This window comes from Anguilla rostrata, chromosome 2, assembly GCF_018555375.3.
Source record: "Anguilla rostrata isolate EN2019 chromosome 2, ASM1855537v3, whole genome shotgun sequence".
NCBI classification, from domain to species: Eukaryota; Metazoa; Chordata; class Actinopteri; order Anguilliformes; family Anguillidae; genus Anguilla; species Anguilla rostrata.
Window position 1 is genome coordinate 25675696 of NC_057934.1, and position 25702 is coordinate 25701397.

General features: G+C 37.6%; 1 protein-coding gene and 1 long non-coding RNA gene across 4 annotated transcripts in view; one reads left to right on the plus strand and one right to left on the minus strand.

The window, feature by feature from the left end:
* skap1 (src kinase associated phosphoprotein 1) overlaps positions 1-25702 on the minus strand; it is a 178227-nt gene that overhangs the window by 145733 nt on the left and 6792 nt on the right. For all 3 annotated transcript variants that reach the window (XM_064321408.1, XM_064321407.1, XM_064321409.1), the window contains exons 2-3: positions 23059-23164; positions 6889-6914 (exon numbers count right to left, since the gene is read on the minus strand). In XM_064321408.1, the coding sequence (XP_064177478.1) occupies positions 6889-6914; positions 23059-23164 (132 nt within the window). The remainder of the gene's footprint in view (positions 1-6888; positions 6915-23058; positions 23165-25702) is intronic.
* The window catches only part of LOC135247671 (uncharacterized), a 51753-nt gene that overhangs the window by 4448 nt on the left and 21603 nt on the right, over positions 1-25702 (plus strand). Inside the window, exon 2 of the long non-coding RNA XR_010328265.1 lies at positions 12132-12257. This is a non-coding gene — a long non-coding RNA (uncharacterized LOC135247671). The remainder of the gene's footprint in view (positions 1-12131; positions 12258-25702) is intronic.

The window sequence follows — 25702 nt, forward strand, 5'->3', positions numbered from 1 at the left end:
TTTAGTCTATGGCCTCAGCATACTCTAACAAATTTCTAAAATACACACTCTGAAGATTCTTGTGAATGTGGCACCAGGATCACAAAGAAAAATCAAATACTAAAGTTAATCTTTCTGAAGTGGACAGCAAAAATGGCAAAATTACAATTTACTTAAAAGATGCAGAGAACAGATAGCACCACCCACAATAACTTTGTGTTGATGGATTTAATACAAAAAATTGAAATTTCCACTGCACTGTTTAGCATTCACAGAGCATAGTTTGCACAGACCCAAAACAAAAATCCATACACATGTACACATGCACACACACATGCGCACATGCACACACACACACACACATGCATACACACACACACAACACATACCAATGCCTAGTTATCTGTCACTGTCTAAAAGGCAAGGCAGACAGAAAGTGAGTAAGGAAGCCAAAGTATTGTATCTGTCCATAATAGCTTAAAATGAACAGGCAGGCCAATATGATGGGTCAAAATGATGATACAAAATAGGTGCAGAAGATGTAAATTAAGTGAAAATGTCTTGCTCAAAATGCAGCCCAACTATAGTTATCAGGACCTCTTTAATGTATTATTGCTTTTTAATTCATAATTTTACCAGCCAAATTTACAAAGCTAAACAGACTTTCTAGAATCATGTTCGGCATATAATAATAGAGTAAGCAAGAAATATTTTTGTTTAAAAATATTATATTATTTTTATTTTTTTTAGGGTGGGAAATAGTCTGGCTTATTTGTAAACCTCCTTAAACTTAATTGAAGGACCCCATTTTGCAGATCATGCCATTGGTACAACAAAGTCACTCTCCACAAGTGTTTTATGTTATTTTACTGTCTTACTTTTTCCTACCTTTTTTTCAGAAGGCTCGCTGCTTTCCTGAAAACATGAATCAAATTTACAATGTGCCAGATAAATTCTGGGTAAGGAAAAATAACCATAAGAATGCCAAAAAGACAGGACCAATAAGTGAAAGAGCTCTTTAGAAGGAAAATAAAGCAATTAAAGAAACGTCAATGCTTGCATCCTGAGAAATAACTCTTAGGCCTAACCAGGCCAGATTTGTGGAGATTTTATTACTGCACATTCTGCAGCGGGAGAACAGAGAGGCATGGAAGTGCTCTCCTGCCTGTAACATAATAGGGTTACATCTACTGCTGTACTCTGCCCTTCCACCAGGGCCTTATTTATTGGTTCTTTGGGTCATGTATCCTGTGCTTGTAATAAATGGCTTTTTCCTCTAAAAGAAGGAGCCCCTCCGTTACTGGTTGGATGTGGGCTCACCTCTCCTCTGTTCACACACAGAATGCTCTCTCCTTTATGCTGTGGCTTCAGCTCAGTCCACTGCATCACCCAGTTTGAGTTTATTAATCATGAATCACTAACTGATGTTTGCGTAGGTCCATATTGATAATAAGGCTGATGATAGTAGAAAAAAACAAGAAAATTACATTTCACTCAGTGCGCATAATATATGTCTCCCATAGGAAGCAAGCAGAATAACTGCTGAAAAAGTCAATTTCATATACATTACTGTATGAATCTACTTTAATGTTTTTGTGTACTGTTATAAAATGCAAATCTGCTTTATGATTCATGAATAGCATTTACACGAGCACTGATGTTCTGCTTTCATCTGGTGGGGGAGGGGGAGTGTCTTCTGCTGGAGGGCCATTAGGAGGCGCTGCAGTTTGTCAGGACACTGAGATGGGCCTCTTGCTGCTACCTGAAATGGTGGAGTAAGAATGCACCAAGCGCTCATTTCTCATATGAGAAAACAAGTTTATTGTCCTGCTGCTTTTTTATAAAATGCCAGAAACCACACACAATGGTTTCTCATTGAGCTTTAGGAACATTACAGAAACATTCTGAAAGCAATTTTGCATCAGATACACCAGAAAAGTGTCAGCAATAGGTCTAACATTTGGGGCAACTTATCTTCAGAGGCTGTTGAGCTTATCAAATATATGGCTGTCACTGGCTGTCAAGGGCTCTCACCATCATTTTCTGTGAGCAGGAGCGACCTAACAATAAAATGTGGCACAAGCGCAGCAGGCTTTACAGAACATCACACTGGTAGTGTGAGGAAAGCCACCATGTCTCATCACCCATCATCTCCCTGCATGTTTCAATTAGTGGATGTTGATGCTAGATCACGTAATGTTCTTTGTCCATCAAGGCCTCAAAAATGAATATAAATATACCTGTCTGTCTTCCCAGTGCAGTCAGCCCAATAAATAGCATTGTGATTCTGTTCAGCACTGAACTGGCTTGCAATTTCACTGTTTTTTTGCCCGTACCACAATATTGAAATAAAATGTCCAATTATCCACACTGCTGCATGTCATGTGTTAATTCTCTATCTCCAACATGCAAAAACAGGTAAATGCAGTCTCAACAGGTATATTATGTTTTGTGGGTTATCCCATAATTTTTGTTCACGATTTATGATTGAATATAAATTCCACCATGATAAAATGGGTCTCAGACATTTTTCCATTTCTCTTGGAATTTGTAATGCAAGTTACAGGCATAAATAATGTCCAGAGCTGGTATATTGAAGAGCTTGATGCCAATGTGTGTACCTAAAAAGGGTGCACTGTGGGAAAAGTGCAGTGGCACTGATGTGAGGAAGGGCTTAAGGGAGAGCGAGGCATCGCGGGTCGTGCTGCCACTGACTTTTTCCCATATTACGGAAGCCAGCAGAAGAATTCCTCAGTGGTGTGATGTTTGAGCTGGGGCCAGGCTTCCTGTCTGATCAGGGAGAGGAAGCTATCAGACTCAGAGATGCCACCACTAGGGGCGCTCTTTGCCACGATGAAGCCACAGTAGCGCACAGTCTGAGACCCTCACTAGCACTCGGATGCAGCGATTACAGTGTTTCTACCACACGTCTGAAAACACAACCCTTCTGAAAATATCATGCACCAAAATGTAATACAGGTGGAACAAAGAACTGTCATTATTGCATGTAACAAACTACTAGGACACTATTTGACAAGGGAAATGGCACTCAGATGTCTACAAAATGCAAATATATACGCACAGACAAAAATGTGGAAGAAATGCAAAAAGCAGTATGCCCAGATAAACTCTTTCATGCCTAAGAAAGTCTTCATAACCAAGCAATCAATGGACACTAGGTGCTTTGCCCTGTAAACTTGGGAAATGACAAATATACAGTACTGTGCAAAAGTCTTAGGCACCTTAGATTTTTAAATATAATATATAGTATATATTTGGTCTTAGATGTTTATTTTTTGTTTTCTGCATTAGTGTGTCAGTGGAAAAGAGCAAATTTGAGATTCCAAAAAATGAAATTTTACAGATCCATTTTTGTATTTTGTTAAATAAAGTAATATTTTAAGACTACTTTTCAGATAAAAACTTGATCAAGGGTCTCTGGGATTATCTGGAGAGGCAGAAGCAAGCGAAACAGCCAAAATCTGCAGAAGAACTGTGGAAAGTTCTCCAAAATGCTTCGAACAACCTACCAGCCGATTTTCTTATAAAACTGCAGGACAGTGTTCCTAGGGAATTGATGTAGTTTTAAAGGCAAAGGGTGGTCACACCAAACATTGATTTCATTCAGTTTTGAACTATTTACTGATCTTTATATTATTTTTTCTATATTTATAACCTTTCATTTCATTATTTTTGAAAGCATCTTAGCTGTACAGCATTTATTTTCAAGGTGCCTAAGACTTTTGCACAGTACTGCATATGATGGCCAAGAAAGTAAAGGACAGGATGTTGTTGTAAATCATTTGACAGAACTTAATAGTACAAAATAACAGATTTTGTTCATATGACACTTTTGTGAACATCACAAGGGTGCTAAATACACGTTGAACTAATGGTACCAACTACTACTAATGTAGCATAGTCATTTCCATTTTAAAATTGAACATTTGCATGTTCTCGTGTTCCATGACAAGTGTTCAGTTCTGCACTTTCCATATGATTGTACATTGGCAAAACATGATTATATGCTGACTTCCTGCAAATACATTTTTAAATAAATCTTAAACAAGTAATCTCTGTTGAATTATACTATGACATGGAAGAAAGCACAAATTTCATTGGTTGATCGTTGATTATTCTCTTTTATGCAACTGAATACTGAATAGCTGAATACTTAATTATGATTGGCTGCGAGGTGTGCATTATTTTTCCTTAAACGTCTGCCAATGAAGTAGCGCTGACAAAAGCTAAATCATGGTTCTAAATTATTGCGCATCTGACCTGATAAAACTAATGTTGGCAATGATCATTTTCTTTTTTTTGAAAGCTGCATAATGCACAGCCCCTCAGTTATTATGTCTTATATGTTAGATACAGAGCACATAATTTTGCAGTTGTAAAGAAGTTTCTAAAATAAAAAAATAAAAAATAAAAACTTCTTCCCCATTCCATATAAAAGTACACATGAAACCCTACATTCTATTTGTCAGCTTTTTTCCCCAACAAAATTTTATTCACCGAATTGGATCCAAAACAAGCTAGGGCTTCATAAATAACCCCCAAAAGCTCAAGAGCAGCCTCTAACAGGTGAACTCATCCAAGAACAACAAAATGAGGCCCACTTCCCACTCCAAACGCACTGGCCAGCAATCTTCACACCAAGCCGAAACTTCTGTTATGTTACAAGGGAGAGAGCTTGTGACTTCTTGAGCCCAGCTGTGTGAACATGTCCCTCAACAGCCAAGGTTTCATAAAGCTGTCATGACTTCTGGAAGCAACATGAACATTTATTCATAAGTAAAATCTACTTCTATCACTGCATTATAAAGCAGTCCCAAAGGTAGGTCAGATGGGAAAACTAGTCAAATGCGCTTATAACATCACACTCAGCAACAGGATGCAAGATTTCAGCACTTTCCCCCAGCCCTGGGTAGTAGCTCTATAGCCATCTACTACACTCAAGGACTGCTGTGAAGAACTGCCTACAGCAAGGCAACATTATGCACAAAACTTCTCAATTTATCTTACGGAGGACAGGTTGCTTTTTCCTTTCTTTTTCTAACACATATGGGTGTACGGTAGGTGTATACCACAAGCCTGGACTTCAAACATGGCACAGGACATAAATTAGCATGATTAATTTATTAAATAATCTCATTGCTCAAACATAATTTGGCAGATGCAGACAACAAGGTACTGTGTGGCACTCAATGTAATGATGTATCATAATTTACAACCTGTGCATCATGTAGCGCATTGTGAGAGGAAGCCCTGTGATATATTGATATGCCATCAGTCATTCCACCATGTACATTTTTTAGGTGAAGCACAGGACGTGTAAAGCACCTCCAATTTCAGAAGACAATGAATTTCCTTTTCCCCTCACTGACTGCGCTTTTTAAACTCTGTTTAGTCACCTACTTTAACTTAATCTATGTGCTCCAACGCAGATACTCTCTCTGAGGGGAGCTGGGCCTTGGTCCCAGAGATCATTCATTATCTGAGCTTTTGCAGCACCGCTGTAAACACACGCGCACATGCTACCTCTCTATCTCTGTCTCCAACTCACAGACACACAAACACACAATTTGTCTGACTCACACGAGCACACACGAGCACACACAGACACGCAAACACACACACACACACACACACACACACACTCGCACGCACGCACACACACACAAACAATTTGTTGCTCCCTGTTCTGCTCAGAGGCTATGACCTGATTTCTTCAGTGTATTAATCTATTTCAGAACCCATAAGTACTGCCAAAAACAGATGAGGAGAATGGATTGCAAACACAGACAGCATATGATTTCACACAGTCCTACAGGAAGGAACTATAGGTTGTGCATAGAACTGCATGTTGTATGATATTTACTTTAGAGTTGTGCATAGTGTCAAGGTCTAACAATATCAAATGAATAGAAAACGTGAAAAACATTTCAATGGTGCTGGTGTAGGCCTACATACTACAGCCATTAAATGGCTGTATCAGGTCTAGAGCTATGACACTGATAACCACCTTATTTCCTTGATAGTGGATAGTTTCTTGACCAATTAGACATGGGAATAAGTTCCCTTGCATGCCATACCATACCCTGACACTTTTAACCATGCATGTTTCTTCACTCCATCACATAGTGGTGGCTAGTGGTGAGAACAGGACAGCAGGGTCAGGACAAGGCATGTAGTTGGAAAGGAATCGTTCAGGACTCCTGCTGGTGCTCTCTAATTGGAATGGTGTACCAGAGTGCTCTCTCCGACTGACCAGATGCTTCTGAACAGCTACTATAGTAATGTGTGCCATGTCTGTGTCTGAAATTAAGGCTTATTAAATACCTTTGATGGCCAATGGAAAGTTCAGTGTCTGAAAGAACTCAGTAAAAACTCATAGTAGGCTTAACACATCCAACAGAGCAGGGACAGGCTAAGATCTGAAGTTGGCTAACAGAAAATTGAATATTTTAATTTACACCCTTGAGTTATGTTCAGCCATGACTTGAACACATTCAATGGAGCCCTAGAAGCCCCAGGCAGATAAATCAAAGGTTAGCATAATGCAATGACAGAAATTACACTAAAAATCTTTTCGTATGTACTACATGGGCTGCTTTGAAGCCAGAAATGAAATATGCATACCTTTTTTACTTTTAAATTGTGCATAATTCATTGTTGGTCAGGCAGCTACCTGAATGTTCATGAACACCCCTAATTATATTTAGAAATAACCAAATTTAGTTTGAGACTTAAACCTTTAAGAATGGTTCCATACCATTCTCATACAATATATTTCAGATCCAACCAAAGTACAAAGTGAAATCGCAATTTGCACATAACCTTCCTCCATATTTCAGAGCAAAAACATCTATGTTAAAAGTCAAAATATAAAGATCAGTAACTTACATTTGTATGGAAACTCCTGGGGATTTCTGTAAAAAAAGAAAATTAGAAGTATACATTTACTTGGAATGCAAGGAATGCCCATAAATAACATATAAACTGGAAAAGGATTAAATTAATGAAGATACATCACAGTCTCATGCAATGCACAGGGCAGGGAATAGGGCTGGAACACATCTGGGTCAGGGGGTTGATGATGTAACCAAAATGTTGAAAGTATGTAGAGACCACAAGGAATATGGAGCTGGATGGCAATACATTTGGAACCCATATCAATGAATTAACACAGATTAAACAAAACAGATGAGACAGGACTGCTATGGCAGAGGAAAAGAGTTCTTCAGGCATGCAACTGCATTGTGTATGGTTAAAATATGTTGTTAAATATGATTAAATGTTCAGTAGGCTAATTGACTAAATAAATACTGCTGTCTCACTTTCTGCTGGATGGTTGAGAGTGGTCTGGTACAAAACGGCACACATCATTCAGGTCCCTGCACACTGGTGATTAAGACAAGTCACTTTCTACACTAAGAAGTTATTTGAGATCCATGAACAGCACCAAATAAATGCAAACCATGAACAAACAGAACCCAGAAAGTGGTAGTGAATTCCAAACTATTTAAACTACCTTTAAAACAAGCTATTGGTCTTCAGTTTTTTAATTGTCTTCAAAGGTGAACAATACTTTGTCTTGTTCTTCTGAGGGTTTATTGCCTTTCCGCATAGTGATGGATGCCACACTGGGTATCATCACATGGTAAATGTGAGTAACTTCATTTTTATACCCAGTGAAACAGAAAGCCATGAGAGTGTACAATATGGTTCCCTAAAACTGCCATGAACTTTAAAATGCAGCATATTAATGCATATCCAATGAATACAGGCTTCTTTGCTAATCTTTATCAAGGGATAATGCAGATAATTTTGGACAGTACTGTATATCACATGAATACACAAGTCCTCAGTTCTGGCCATAAATCCATAAGGTTTATTAAAAAATCTCCAAAGATTTAGCAAGTAGATCTGCAAGCAAGCACTCTAGTTGTCAGTATCTGTCTTAAGATCTGTCTTTCTGGTTCGAAGTTATCAACAGTTGTTTTCTTACTGATTTAACTGGGACTCCATCACTCTATCCACTGAAGATGGTTGCAGATATGATATTTACTTGATCATGATGTAAGCACTCTAGGCAGATATAGAGTTAAACTAGTTAACCCATGCTGGCCTTGGGGATGCCACACAAAAAACAATTACAGCTTGGAAATACAATAATTTGCTCATAGAAAGTTATTGCTTGTACCAATAATTTTCCATTCACTTTTGTGGAAATATTAAGTAATTAGCATTATTATTGAACATAATAATTTTTTTTTTTTTTTTTTTAGAAATGTTCATAAGAATTGGCCAAGTATGACTTATAAAGTTAATATGGTAAGATATAGCAAATAACATAAATAATACAGGGGTGGGAAAAAAATCATAAATGTTGTAAAACTCTGGGCTACCATAGCCAAATTTTTGGTGGTACAGGCAGTGTGTGTGTGTGTGTGTGTGCATGTATTGTGGAGGGAAGATCTTTTTCAGAGCAATACATCAGAAAACTGCAATACATCACAAAATGGATCCACTCAAACCCACAAAACAACTTACGGAAGAGTGTCAGAATGTCAAAAAAATTTAAGTTACTGGTTTACCATTCTTCAATATAGCCATAAAACACCAAAACTGTTTTCAAAACAATGTAATCTCAACAATTCTGGTGGAAAACAAAATCACCAAATCTACACTGACTCCTTGTAGACATACCTTTTTCTGGGATAATCCTTTCAACTCAACAAACCCCCAGTTATTTTAGCACATGAGGGAAAAAGCTACCACACATCTCCACTTTTTTAAAAAAACAGCACAGTTATAACAGCAGTATAGTGAGAAATATTCTTGTAGTTGGGCCAGCATTAAAATAGGCGGGCCTGAACTGCCTTACTGTGCGTTTACAATTGGGTGTGGTGGTTCAGCCAAGATGAATGGTGGGCCTGGATACTATTTAACTAAAGAGCTTGGAAAGAGCAGCACCTAATTACTTTAATTAAAATCAAACAAAAACACTTCATAAAAGCATATATAATGCCTTCATAAACATGACATAATGGGTTCATAAATCATACATAAGCAAATATTCATAAAGGGTGATATGACAACTTCTTATGCAACATGTTATGCCAAATGTGACACAACCAGCAATGTCACCTGGCTAATGGCAAACTATTATGAAGGGTGACATGAAGCATGCTTATGGAGGGTTCTAGGCTAATTGTGACATAATTCATGATGTCACATGATGTCATGAAACAATTCAAATCAACCTGAGGGAAGTTAGTCCCCCAGACCCCTGTTACAATGGCAGTGTGCCACATAGCTGGGCCATAGCTAATAGTACTTATAGTGGTAACAATGCCCTTTAAATACTCTCACATACTCTTCCCAAACAGGACTCTAACAGCCCCTACACACAACCTACATCCTTTGGCTATGATTAGACACGACAATGAAATTTCTGGGACATACCATTCACTGGCAATCTGACCGAAAGTACAGAGAGTAAATGTTACACCAAACAGTCTTAATAGCTTTAAAAGTTAACACAAAGCAAGGCAATTCAATACAGTTCCATGATGTATGATACAGTCTTTAATTTATTTTTTGATTTCAGTTATATGTTTTTCATGGCCTACCTTTTTCAGTGAAAATCTATCATTATTTTCCGGGTTCCCATCTAATGTCTGTTTGATCCCAACAGCTGTATCGGTTAATGCTACATGTCACCACGTAGCCTAAAGTTAAAGTTAAAATATAAGTACGAAAACCTGCTCTGAGTACAACAAAACCAATCAATTGGTTAATTAATAGTCTACTGACAACAGGCTAACAACCCTGTTCACTTTAATCCCACAGGAGGGAGGTGGGTGTTTACTTTTGCCTGGCTAGCAATCCCAGCAAGCTAGCATGCTATATCAAAACTATGCAATATGTTTTATTGTAAAACCATCTATTTTTTATTTATCAAACTAAAAGGCTGTTTACAATTACATTCATTTGGCATACACACACAATACAGTAGCCGAAAAATACTTCCAGTAAAAACTTCACTTGCATATAGCCAAAACAGACATTTGGCAATATCTCCAGAGATATTTATTGAACTCTCCCCCCATTCATTGGAGACAAAGAGACAGTAATTCGGCATGTTTAACCTGAAAAGCATTGCTCAAACTTGATGCATCTATCTAAAAAGTCTGTGTTACATTTTACCCCATATTAGGCTTTGCCCCTCTCTCCCTCTCAAAATATTTAGTCTACATTTTAACCTTGATTTGACTGTTTGTTTTCCACAGTGTTATAAAAGCCTGCTATGGCTATATAATATATAGGTCATTGCTTGTTAAATACAGATTTAAAAAGCAGATTACCTGTCGTTAAACTGGCTTATTATTGATGTCATTGTAAAACCATGACTTTTAAGACTTCAACATCCGAACAATAGCAGTGCCAGTGATTACACAACTTCCAGGTTAAACTTATACAGCTTCAGGGTTAAACTCTGCCCATTTCCGGTTTACTATACACCCACTTCTGGTTTTTAATCCGAATACAAATACAGAAACAAATAATTATATATTATACTGTACATCCTGGGGGCTGTGTTTTAAAAGTTGTTGTAGTTGTTGGTTGTTGTTATTGTCTTTCACACATATTTGCCTCTTTCTACCCTTCTGATGTCAGTGCTAATAGAGATAAAGTTCCCTTACTATTCCTTACATTATACACCTGACTGTGTCTGTCTTCCTCCATCTGTCGTTTGGTTGACTGTGTATGTTTATTTGTCTGTTCATATGTCTATTGACGTTTCTGTTTGGTTGTCTAATGTCTGGACATCATGGTAACATGGTGTCAGAGAGAGGGGACAACTGGTAGAGAGGGGAATGAGGCTAATACATGGAATATATGTTTTCTTTTTCCTGGAAATAGTGCCATTTTTTTTTTTTTATATATATATCTAGGGGAAGGGGGGGACTGCATATACCATTGTTTGTGATAAAGGCTAAACTTCAATTAAAAAAAAAAAAAATATCTAGGTTTTTTTAGCTTTTAATGTGGAGCTTTTAAGGTATGTACACATGTAATTCTGTGCTTGTGACAGTGAACTGGGGAATTGGTGGGGGTAGGGGGAGGAGGTATGTATGAGGTACTGGGATAGAATGAGGCCAAATCTCCAGGATTTAAATACTGTCATGTTGCTAGCTCATTAAAGGCTTTCAGCAGTAGAATGATTTAACACAAACAATCCCTATAGATGACTCTGACTAATTAGAAAATAACTCTTACCCCTCAAAGGGAGGGGGTATGACTTCACCGACCTACTTCAGCTAAATTTAGACTGATCTAATGCAGAACGCACAAGGCAATGACTACTGCCTCTGCCAAGTGAAATTCTGTGTTCACAGAGGCTTCATTATTAAGGACAAGCAGAAGAAGACTTATTACAAATACACCAAGACAAATGCTTGCTGTTTGTCAAGCTGTTCGGTGTCATATGAAAATAACCTATAATATGTTCAGTTTGTCCCAATAGCATTATTGTATGTGCATGTCAGTAAATATTCGGACAGTGACACATTTTTTATTGGTTTGGCTCTGCACTCATTGGATTTTAAATGAAACAATGAATATAATATTAAAGTGCAAACTGTTAGCTACAATATGAGGGTATTTACATCCATATTGGATGAACCCTCTCCAAATTTCAGCCCTTTTATATACAGTTCTCCCCTTTTAGGGGACAAAAAGTAATTGGACAAATTAACATAATATTAAATTGTCCTTGGTTACTAATCCTGTGCATTCGATGACTACCTGAAGTCTGTGACCAATAGACATCACCAGACAGTGGGTATCTTCCATGGTGATGCTCTGCCAGGGCTGTATTCAACCATCTTCAGTGTGTGCATGTTTCAGGGCCTTTTGTCCTTCAGTCTTGTCTTCAGCGTGTGTAACATGTGTTCAGTTGGAGTCAGGACGGGTGATTGACTTACCCAGTCAAAAACAGTCCACTTTTTGGAAAAACCTCCTGGCTGCTTTTGCAGTGTGTTTGGCATCATTGTCCTACTGCAAGGTGAGGCACTATCCAGTGCATTTTGAAGCAACTGTTTGGATCTCAGCAAATAAGATGTTTCTGTACACTACAGAATTCATCCTGCTGCTGCCACCAGCAGTCACATCACATCAATGAAGAGAAGTGAGCCATTTCCAGTGGCAGTCATACATGCCCAAGCCACAACACTACCTCCACCATGTTTCACACAGATGAGTTGGTACATTTATTTTCTCCACACTTTCCTCTTCCCATCACTTTGGTACAGGTTAATACTCATTAATACTTTGTTACAAAACTCCACAGTTTTTTAAATATAAATGTTTTTAAAACTTTTTCTCAGCAAACTCTAACCTGATCATTCTGTTCTTGAGGCATACCAGTGGTTTGTTTGTTGCAGTGAATCCTCTGAGGTTATGCTGGTGTAGTTTTCTCTTTATGGTAGTCTTTGACACATCTGTGCTTACAATCTGGAGAGTGTTCTTGATCTGTTCAACAGCTGAACAGGGGTTTTTCTTCACAACCGAAAGCATTATTCTTTCATCCACTACAGTGATCTACCAGGTCGTTTGCTATTTCTGAGGTCGGCAGTATGTTTTTGCTTTTGAACAATGTATTAATGTTGATTTTGACACAGCCAATGTTTTTGCTGATTGATTTATTCTGATTTATCAGCCTCATGATGGCCTACTTTACTGGCATTGACACTTCTTTGGTCCTCATGTTGAGAGAGAACAGCAACAGACTCAAAATGGAAACGCCACACCCAGAATCAAGACTAGACCTTTTGTTAGCTTACGTGTTCATGAACTAATGATGACACATAGCTGACCAAGAAACAGCTAAGAAATACTATGTGTTCGGGTGTCAGGATTGCTGATCACAAGTAAGTGTGCAGACTTGATGTGGCAATCCTTCCACTACACTCAATTCCGGGTTTTGATGAAAACTGTAGATCAACTCTGGGTACATACAAATTATTTGCACAAGACCTTCCTAAAATCAAATTTTCAATAAGCATTATGAATAAATGACAGAAGAGGCTGTTAAACAACAGGCCAAATACAATCACAGAATTTTAATTTCAACTTTGTACATGACATGCATCACTTTTATTTCATATCTTTTTGTTTTAGTATACCTCAGTTGCAAACTATTTTCTTTTTTACTAATATAATTTATTTTTTATTAAACTTTTTATGCAAGTTAAATAATTATATAACTATATAACTGCTTTCATTTTTAATGTGGTCATTTCGCATTGCTTCTAATTAAAACTACAAGTACAACTTTTGAAAATACTACAGCATGTCTGTGGTTGTAACTGAATTGAATTTAAAACATGTCACTTGTAAACATCACCATCAATCATCCTCTGCTTAATTAGTGTCAAGTACTTTATGAACTTTGATGATAGAGGTGCGGCAAATGGGATAATTGTTTGAGAAGTGGCTTGACAGAGAGGCTATCGTGACTGCTAGTTAGCGGAGGACTGACGTACCATGCGGGAAAACAAAGGGAGACAAATTGGTGGCCCTATGCATTACATATTGTGTCGCAGCCACATGATTCGCTGTTTAGATGAGCAAAATGGCCTAAGCAAAAAAATGAGTCCAAATGAGTATCATAGAGACCGATAAATAACAAGCCATGCCTGTCTGCAGGGTATACTGAAATAAAGTTAGTCTGTAGGTTATACATTTCAAATGGAGGAGCCAGGAGAAATTGTAACTCCACCACACCTCTAGATTTCCATTTGGAAATATTCTCTGATATTCTCAGTAGTAAATTTGGATAATGATGACGATGAAGATTATACAAATAATAAGTGATCAATTAATGAGGACTGGCTAATAGCCTTATTTTCTTTATTTTACATTTAATTCCACGATGATGCTTGGTGATGATAATTAGGATGATGATGGCATGGTTGTGATATTGATAATTAAATTGAGTATTCTACCAGGCTTAACTATGACTCCTGTGATGTTAAAGAGCAATGGCCTCCATTAAACAGATATCATCAGATTCAACTTGTAAGTGCGGTATATTACTCAACTTCGTTCCCTTAAAATTCTTGGGATAAGCCTTAAATTATCGTGTCACAGGCAGCAGGAATTTACACAATTGCTAATTTCTTACTGTGTTTGACTTGTGACAGTGACAATACTGCTGTGTTCAGCTCTAAACTATACAAATCACTGCTCATTACATTTTTTCCAGCAAGTTCTAACAAGTAAGTGTGATTCAGGAAAATTAGAATTACTGTCTCAAGGGCTTGCACTGCTTAGGTTATGCGAGCTTCCAGTTATTAACAAGCCATCGTAGACATATAACTTATGTAATTGTTTAGCCTACATTTGTACATCTTTGAATGGTCTATGAATGGTAAAATGAGGCACCGTTTTATGGAGGTAACAATACTTGTTTTTATTATTTGTTCTTTCAAATTTTAACTATCGTAAGCCAACAAAGCACAAACAGCCAATAATTTACATGCTGACATTAATAAATTGACATACGGTCAGAGAGGTACAAAGCCAGCTCACAAGACATGCACCCCCTCAGTGCCCGGTTAACATAATCACTCTGCGATTACTGCGATCCTTCGTTCACTTTGAGGTTATGTTTCCAATTCGGGCAAGATAGCAGCCAACAGTAATACTCCTTCCAGGGTGTCATCATGCACCATCCAAATCCAACGATAACACAGGATATGGCTGTTTCAGCTATTTTTATACCTCTGTGCCATAAACCCAACAATCAACCCAGCCCACTTTCTACCTGACTATACAAAGACCAAAGTGTTGCAAATAACATGTATGCCTTCATATTAAAAAAAACTGATGGATTATATGTTAATATATTAATTTTCATTAAATCCTTCAGGTATTTTAAATAGTAGTACTCCATCAATTGTGTATACTGCTCTTTCTACAACCTGATAGCCATGCAAAGACTCAAAAGGACGTCAGGTTTTACAGACAGGGATTTTTTTTCTCTGCCTGACAGGAAAACAGACCTACATACAGATAACAATTGTGCTACCTACGTGCGACAAGAAGCACGGAGATTTGCATGCTACCAGCAGCATTTCCTGTTCATCATTCTGTTAGTCATGTAGGTAGTATTTTCGCTAAAGTGAATTTAATTAGGAAAGTCTGCTAGAACAATAATTTGAGACAACCAATTCCTCAACAAACAACACCATTCTCCCTGTGATACAACATATTTGGATAAACGAATGCATTGTTACCAGAATCAACCCATCATGTCACTGAGAATTGCATTGTGCTTTCTGATTTCAAGCTTCAAAATTCAGGATTTACTTTGTAATCTTCAAAGGGAAATATGTTTTGGACACAATGCTACTTCATAAATACACTACATATCACCATAACACACAAAAACATCACATGTGCCCCTGTATCATGCCTTTTTCTTCACATCACCTTTGCATTTAATCTTTAAACAGTGAAGCAAAGGAAATGGTCTTTAAACAGTGCAATCAATTAATTTTATAAATAAATAGTGCAAATTAATCTAATATTATTCTGCATTAATCAATTTAAATACACCAAAATTTGCCCTGCCCATGAGACACAAGCCTCTGGAGGAATTTAGTGTCTTCCCCTTCCCATGGGCAACATAAATGTATTTTATTGCAACAATTATAATTGCAAGCATGGCCATGGAGAGCTTAACACTTGAACAATGTCAGGATGAAGGTCATAAATTACTTTTTGAAAAGCTCTATGCCTTTTCCTCAACCGAACTCTGGTGTGACCTTTTAGCGGATTGTATTAAATCTCAGTGTACTGTCATCTTTATGAAGTAGAACATCGAAGAGTGGAGCGTTATCACAGAGACTGTCACATCTGACATCAGGTTACATTAAACAAAGTTCTGGAGAAACATTAAAAATATTACAGAAGAGATTATTTGCTTGATTAGAGATGGTGCATTACTTTATCTAGAAAGAGGGATTGTGTATTACATCCCATATTTTTTTCTTATTATGTTAAATACAGTGATGTGACACAGAAAGTACACTCTATTTCAATTCAGTGGTTTTACATATTAGGACATAACTAACCCTCATCCAGTCCTCACCATGTCCCAACTGTAGATACATGTAGCATTGTGTGACTCACAACACAGAAATTTTACATTACTTGGAAAATTTTGTCATTATTTATTCAGTGAAAAATAACCCAGCATGCAGAAGCCTTGTATAAAAAAGTATCCTTACTGCTTATCAGTTAAGAAGGTAATTAGAACCAGGCAGTGCTAATAAAGTGCATACAGTTCAACATCAGGATGTGCTACCAGTATAAAAACTTGTCAGTTTGGTCTACAGCATTCAGGTTTGTGTTAACACAGTATGTGAAGGACAAAAGATATCTGTGATGATCTCAAAGAAGCAACTGTTGCTGCTCATCAGTCTGGGAAGGGTTATGCATTTCCAAACAATATGAAGTCCATCATTCCACAATGAGGAAGATCATTCACAAATGGAGAAAATGTAAGACAATTGCCAATCTGCCCAGGAGTGGTCGTCCCAGCAAATTAGCCCCAAGATCAGAACGTATGATGCTCTGAGAAATTGTGAAGAGCCCTGAAGCTACATTCAGACCTGCAGGCCTCTGTCAGCAAAGGAAATGTTGGAGATCATGACTCCCGCGTTAGGAAAAGACTGAATAAATGTGGTTTTCATGGTAGCATAGCTGGAGGAAAGCAAATTCTGTCCAAAAACGGCATTGCTAATGAGCCACAATACTTTTGGAACATAATCCTCTGGTCAGATGAGACCAACGTTTGGCCACAATGCAAAACACCACATTTGGTGAAAAGCAAATACCTCATATTACCATAATGCCAACTGTCCAGCATGGTGATGGAGGGGTGATGATGGATGCCTCACAACCGCTGAGTCCACCGTGCACTCTTCTCCATACCAGCATATTCTACAACAAAATGTCCCTGTCTGTTTGCTAAGACAGCTAAAAGCTTGTCTAAAGATGAAATCAATGATCCAATCAGCGAAAACATGACTTCTAAACAAACACTCAATTAAATGTATGCATTAAATGAGAAACTGAAAAAGAAAAAAATCAAGGTTTTGAAATGGCCAAATACAATCCAGTATGCCTGAGTAACAGTAAAATTTTTACACAGTGTGGTAACACTATGGAGACCTGCGACACACTGTCACATACTGTCCACTGAGCGATACTGAACCAGCCACAAATCATCTCACAGTTTGCTGCAATTTGAAAGAGCCAATTTGAGTGAGCTGAGGTGAACAATGAGCTTTGAAAGTTTGGAAACAATCAAATTCTTCTCAACAGTATTTTGTAAAAACACATGTGATATAATACATAGTGCATGTATAAATATACAATAATGTACACAATATATAGGACTGTCTAATAATGACATAACACAATGCAGCACAACAGATTCTGAAGTGCTTATTCTTCTGACACCTCTCCAGCCACAAAGCTACTTCCTACCACAAACAGCACAGGAAGAAAGAGTGCAAGAGCACAGAAACAAAAGAAATGACGTGAAAAGCAAACTTAAAACAGCAGCTGGTCCAAACAGTCTTACACATATATTTTCTAAAACCAGAATAAATACGTTATCGATTAAAAACAAGGTTTTTAAAAACTTGAGAAATAAAGTCTGCACCCATTGCATAAATGGCCTGATTTCATATGGAAAAAAACGTGTTCATGGCTAGTATCTACTACCCACGTGAAATTTATTGTTTGCCTATTACAGTGATGCACAAACTCAGTCCTGGGATCCCCCTGTGTACCATAATTTTGGTTTCAACCATAATTACAAACTGATCTGTAACAAGCTGTTACTTGACATGAAAGGAGTTACCCTTTCAAGGTGATATTATTAAAATACTTTTAATACTGTATACCCTGGACTTTTAATCAGAACAACTTTTTCATCAGATCAATTAATGCTTTCATTTTCCATAATGTCTTATATGGGAAATTAATCCATTGGTAATAAGACGCATTTTTCATTTTATAATGTCATTTTAATTACAGCATAAACTATACGGACAGGTGAAATCAGTGGGCTCCTGGTCACTGTGTGGACATCCAGTCACTGAGATTGAAAAAGCTAAAGGAAAATAGCCTCTCTTTAATTGGTCAACATATTTGCAGCAACAGAAACTTGTTTATACTATATAGGGGGCCTCAAGACCATGTTTAGACATCACTGGTCTATGATGAAAAAATATATATTTCTAGTCATATTGTTACTATTGTTATTCTAATAAGTCATTGATGTACTTCAGAAGTTTTTTTTCGTGACTGACAACAGTTCTTCAATAAAATCCTGCAATTCAGGAGAGCTGTGCTACACTCCCATAGACATGAACAAACTCCCACACATTATGATTTTGAAAAATCCACTTATTTATCATTGCATTGAAAGAGACCTGACCTTTCATTCCGCAGAACTTTGTAGATGCTGGTTTTCATTTTGAGTATGTGTAGGTAGTGGTAATAATACATGCCTCAATGAACTTAATGTTGAGAGTCACTATCCTTGATGCAGTTGAGCCAACAGTACATTAGTAGTTTATAGTTGTGCAACATAAACATATGTTAAATGGTTTATCAACAGGCTTATTCATGAATCCATAATTCAGACAAATTTGCTGCCATAAATAATTCACATGACACAAGAGGAAGTTAGGACTAAGGGAAATTTAGTTTTCTGCAATGATTCTCCACTACTTACCAGATAATCACACATTCCACAAAAAGGGGCAACCACACAAAAAAGCCTTGCATTGGTTATGTTACATGTTATGTTAGTAGACAAGCATCCAGTCCACTGGATGGCAAGGTGATGTAATCTGTGCCATTTTAGCATGGAGTACAGAATTATAGCGGTAGCAAAAATACAGGATACCCTACTTTATTGTTGCTGTGCAGCTGTCTAAATTTGTCACATATAAAACAAAATATGACTAATACTATTTTCTGGTGAAAGTCCAGAAAATCACACAATAGACTCAAAAAATTATGTTAATTCAAGTGTAGTAAAAGAAATTTCCTTTTTGTGTGAGAGAAAAAACACTGCACACTGCTTTTTAGATCCCAATCATGTTTTACTTTTTTATTCTGTGAAAGACATTTCGACCAGAGCCTGATCTTCATCACGTTACATGAAGACAAAGATCTGACAAAGACCAGACTCTGGTCAAAACTTTGTCTTTCACAGGATAAAACACACACTCACCGGCCACTTTATAAGGCAAACCTGCTTGTCACCAAATTCACAAATAGTGAATAATGTGGCTGCAACTCTATATAAAGCATGCAGATATGGTGGAGGTTTAGTCTTTTGTTTGACCAAACATTAGAACAGGCAAGATGCATGACCGAAGCAACATTAACCGCGATATGATTGCTGGTGCCAGTTTCTCAGAAACAGCTGCACTCCTGGGATTTCTACACACTAGAGTTCTGGCTACAGAGAATGGTGTGAGTCAGTGGCAGTTCTCTGGCTGAAAACACATTGTTAATGGGAGAAGTCAGAGGAGCATGGGTAGACTCATTCAAGGTAACAGAAAGGCCACAAATGCTCAAATAACAGCTATTTATGATGAGGGCATGCAGTTGGCATATCTGAACGCAAAACATGTTGAACATTTAAGCAGATGTAGAATTAAGCATGGTGAAGCTTGTAGCTAGTTAGCAATATTATTAGCCATGTCACACATTTTAGTTATTTTTTAGTTTGCTAGTGTCGATGTGTCTAGTGTTGGGTTTGGCAGACATTTTTTTGGTGATCAGCTGCTGCTAGCTATTCGCCCATACTAGCAAGCATCTACGCATCTGACTAGCTGCAGGAACTAGCTTATGACGTTTGCTAGCATTAGTTTCTCCTTTATGATGTTGTTCAAAGTAACAGCTAAGGTTAAGTGTATAGTACCATAGCGCTAGGACGACACTGTGCTTGACTTCTCAACATACCTGCAAGTGAAGCATAAGCTTCATCACAAGTTTTTTTTTCTTTTGTGGCTCCCAACTCTTGATGTCTTTTACATGCCATAACTTAATCATATTGACAATTAATGTAAATTAATGCGACGGGTCACACACAATAGACAGTTGTTTTTGCAGACTTTGGGAATAGGAGTGAAGGCACCTTATGCTTTACTTAAATTCTTTGTGCACATTTAAATGCACATTTTCTTATTATGTTTCATACTATAAATTAAGTGAAATAATTAATTAATTTGGTAATGTTAAAAATATTATATTTTATGCTGTAAAATAGCTTTTTATTAACTTCTCTTCAAACATACTGATCAGGACATTAGCTCGAATTCAACAATTATCTATCCATAATTTTTACTTTGGCAAGGTCATCAACCAACAAAACTGACATAACTGAACAATGTGATTATGAAGAAAAAAATATTTATTGCATTGATTTGTCAGTGAAACATTTTAGCCAAATTGAAACCAGGCCATTATCATTTATTTTGCGCTATTTAAAAAATGCACAGATGCAAAAACTGTTGGGGGCCCATGCTGTTCACATCATGCCATGCATATGAAAGTTTTGTGCTCCAGACATGATATAGCAAATGTTAAACACAGCCATCTCATAGGGTTTTACTGAAGAAGAATATTTTAATATTCATCATTCCTTTGAAACTTAATCATAACCCCAGACAAAGGAGTTCTCATCTCACTGACAGAGCTTAATTAAGGCTCTTAAGTACATTTTTCTTCTCACTCTCTTAGCTACAAAACTGTTAGTAATAGATCATAATCCAGTAGTTTTAAATGGCACTGTAGTGCCATGGCTTTGAATTTTAACTTGGTTCTGTAAGTGAAAGTTGAATAACTGATATGGCTACCTTTCAGCACAACAATACAACACAACTATTATTAAAAATACTACTGTCACAATGTAATGGGCCATACACAGTTGGCAGTACTGTTAAGATGGCAAAAACAAAATAATTTTGATTTGATTAGTGTTAATTTACAGATTGAGCTGACAATAGATGACCGGATGTTCAGCTCAGAAAACAAGCCCAATCTGCAATTCCAGTTGGTCCTGAAATGAGAGTCTGGAGAGTGCGTATTGTACCTTAGTCTGCTCTCAGAAACCAGCCTTTAACCACTGAAAGGGATGGACATTCACAGTAATTTATGAAGTACAAACAGCAACAGAAAAGATCAATGCAAGGCTTTTCAACAAAGGAAACTAGATGATAAAACAGTGCCCTTCATGATGCTTGGGACATAAACTTTTTTTCTCTAAAATTGTGGAGTGCAAACCCAAATCAAGAAAAAAATGCCTTTGTTCCAAAAATTATGGGGGGTACTGTACATGTACTTTCACATAGAAACTCAAGCACTGGGTTAGGCTTGACTATTCAGTTATGCTATTAGAAATAGTTTTAAACGACGTCATTAAATCATAGATAAATGTACTTCTAAGAGGGCCCCTGGGTGCAATATATTACTTAAGCAGTAGTTTAGTGTAGTAGAGTGCTCCACAGTCCAGAATCGAGTCTGTGTCAGTGCTGACTCTCCTAGTCAAATGGGCATCTGCCACTGCCTGTGCCATACTAGCATGCACGCTCCTGAAATTATTTTGCAGGTTTTTGCAGATGGACAATCACACATTCACAATTGGAGATTATAAAACATTGGGATAAACTGATTTTTTGGTCTCCAACACTTGACCTCTGCCTTCCCTATAGCTGCTATTAGTAGACTGAGATGAGTAAAGTCTAGCCAAAACATTTTTATTTAGCATGGATCCAAAACTGAAAACAAAACAAAACAACAAGAAAAAAAACTTCACCACAGCATCCCGTTTTCCTGAACATACGTATATTCAGGAAAGCACCATCACTAAAGTGTTTTCATGGACCATCTCATATTTTCAAAAATGTTAAACATCTCCTAAGAATTGCCATCACTAGTTTTGCCAATTAGGCATACTGGAGGTAGCTTAAGAGAAGTCATAGCTACTGTAAAATATAATAACTCCCCTCTGTCCCATAGGTGACAAAAAGACAAAATAAAAGAAAACACAGTGGTAGTTCTATGACATTCATTCCAGTCATCAGCTATCAGTACCCATAATGATGAGTCTATTTCCTACTTTTATTCATAAATTATGGACTGAGTGGTTCATTCAAACATCTGCTTAGGATTCCCCTAAATCATGCTTGTAAATGCAATCCATAAACGCCTATAAATTTCAAATCTATCTCTGTCCTGCAGGGCTGGGCGTAACTTTAGACGTAAAAAGTGTGTCTCTGTTGATGGATGATTCCTATAAAACTGCTCAAGACAAGTTAATAACTTACACTGAGTCCCCCATTACTATTGCTCCCTGCTGTAGACAATTCTCTTTATCAATTAGCGAAAGGGAAATGTGCACCCCACTTTGTTTCAAATGAAATATGACCATCACTCCCCTTTGTTAAACTGTAGATAAATACTAATAGAAATATGCACCCTTCCCCCCTTAGCTTCCAAGGGGTGTTTCCTGAATATTGCCTTTCAAGTTAAATCCATTCTTCTCAAATTACACTGGGCTGTACAGCTATAGGGCTCATCTGTTCCTCTCCCAGATGGGGTCTCAAGGCTGTTTGTCTCAGGACTGAGGTGACAGGACACCATCCAAACACAATGAACCTGATGGAGTGCTTAAAGAGGAGGACCTAGCTACAGTATATGGCCTCAGAAACAAATGAAAATTGCTTCCAAGATTAAACCATCTTGATCACATGATTCAGGATCTAGCTCCTTCCACTGGACTTGTGGTGTTAACATTATAATGGCTAGTGTATAAGTCACTGAACACACTACATCTTCTAAACGTCCATCTCCCTCTTCAGTTCAAACTGGCCTGACTAGCTGGCACAGTCATGACAAGGTGAGTTGTTGGTGTCAGTCTGTGTAGCAGCACAGGTGGGTGAGGTGTGGATTCGGTAGGGCCCTCACCTGGAGTAAACCACACGGAAGTTGTTCAGCAGGATTTCACGCGTGTCCCGGGCATGCTTGCTGAGGCTCTCATCCTGCAGGATCTCTGACACAAAGAGCTCACAGTCTGCAGAGGGCAAAGAAACACATGGGGTCCACTGTGAAAGACTCATACTCGTGAAATTTTGCAGTTGTCATAGGATTGAGCTAATTGTGCGAATTCTCTACTCTCCTCTGAGCATTCATGAGCACAAAAAAAACCCCCAATTTCCCTAGTGTTGTCTGTGTGGTGCATGGTGCACTTTATTTACAAGTAAGCATCTTATTTAAGTAAATACAATGAACAACTTCTTCTATGTCTCATTAATCCAAAATGTCCAAAAATTCATGAACCAAAAATCCCTATTATATTTGTATTGTGACTATAATTATTTCTAATACAAAGATTGTTAGTTTATTGTACTTCTAACATAAAGACTAGTACAGCATGCTCTAAACAAAGTTTTACCCTTTAGGCCCACATACAAAGTTGTCAGTTTCAAGTATAAAAAAAAAAATTAACTTTCATATTTGTAACGACATCACACTGCTGTTTGATGTTCACACACAGTATTCCACAACATTCACCATTATGTTTGATTTGTAAGGATACCTGCAAATACACCCTGGGAGGTATAGCATGCATGCTGAGCAAGAGAACACACACAGACATCAGAAAAGATGGAAGAACATTTTAAGGTGTGAATATTCAAGCAGAAGCAAAGAGGTAGTCTTGTACTTGAAATCCATTGTGAGTCACTACAGGCAGCTCACCAGATTTTGACCAATGAATCTTCCTTCCACATTTATTGGGAAGGTTAACAAACTAGGTCTTTCATTATTCTGTCTCCTTGATTTGACATAATTCCACAGTTGAATTGTTAAAATCAGGCAATGTATTATTTATATCATTATTTAAAAAACCTGTTGAGAAGTATGTTTGTCACATATTAAAAGTAAAATGATGCAAGCACATTTTCTTTATTCCAACATCTCTGTGCATAGTGTTGCACAGCCTGTTAATAGAAGGAAAGACAGTTATCTGCCACAACAACAAGAAGCAGTGTAAGATGAGCTCTGCAGCAGGCCCTCCCCGCGCTGCCTTGCTCTGGCACTAGGTCTGGAGGCAGTCTCTGAGTCTGCCTTATGCTGAATTATGCCATTACTTCTCTCCTGTTACACTCCTGGTGACCCCGGCTTCAAGCCTACACTCACTCCATCACTGTTGCACTGCACACAAAAGGGCCCGTTGCCTAGCATTCTGGTGTAATGCAGTGGAAAAGTTCACCCACAAGGTTATTCTAATTCTTTGCAACCTCCATTGTTTCAGTTTTTTTTTTTTTTTACAAAATTGGGCAAAACAATTAATCAACCTGCTACCTTTCTTTATGTGAACATATAATTCTGGCTGTAAATAATAATTTTATCTATATGATACATAATTTTGATAAACTTTAAACTTTTACCATTATTAAATGCAAAATGGTGAATGATATTAAAAAACAGTCAGAGTCCTCAGTAGTTGTTTGGAATAAAAATAAAAAAATCTACAAAAGATCTGACATTCTGTGTTTAAAAACAACCTGATACAAGAGGCCTGTAGCTCCTAAAAACAGCACACCCATCCATCCATCCATCCATCCATCCATCATCTATACCCACTTATTCCTGGTCAGTGCCACAGGAGAGCTGGAGCCTATCCCAGCGTGCATAGGGCGAGAGGCAGGAATACACCCTGGACAGGTCGCCAATCTAAAGCAGGGCACACACACCATTCACTCACACACTCTTACCTATGGGCAATTTAGAGTCTCCAATTAGCCTACCAGCATGTCTTTGGACTTTAGGAGGAAACCGGTGTATCCGGAGAACACCCACGCATACACGAGGAGAACATGCAAACTCCACACAAAAAGGCCCAGGCCGAGATTCAAACCTACTGTGAGGTGACAGTACTACCCACAGTGCTACCCACTGCACCATCATGCCACCCTAAGAGCACGCCCTCTTGTGTTAATTGAGCATAAAATGAAACATGTGTCTGTGTGAACAAGCTCTCCCTTCAAATTAATAAAAATAAGTTCATACAGAGAGATTAAGATGAGTTTATTGGAAGGTGGGGGAGCCATTATCTAGCGTATAATAAGAACTTTATAACAACAATGCTCAACCAGCCATTCACTGGCTCACCACACAAAGAAGTCAAAGTATATAATAAGAAATGTATGGCAGCATTGTGGCAGTGGTGTGGGATTGGGGGTGGTTTGGTATGCAAGGATTAAAATAAAACAAAATGGCACAAACCATCTGTCTTATCTCCAAATATCTCCAAACTTTGTTAATATGTATATTGAACAAATGCAAGATGGACTATTGAATTGTGTTCATCTCAGGCTTAAACTATATAACAATCTAAAATTGGGATGACAGTAAAACAAGGGACTGCACTGGTACCGGCCACTAATATCTTCAGACAAACAATATCGACCCCATATATGTATATACGTGCCAGAGAGGCTACACATTTGATATGTTGCTAAAGCTGTAAATTACACAGAAATGTCACATTCAAAAAGTAGCCTAATCATGATTATTTTAATCTGTTATATTTATTATTTATTTTTGT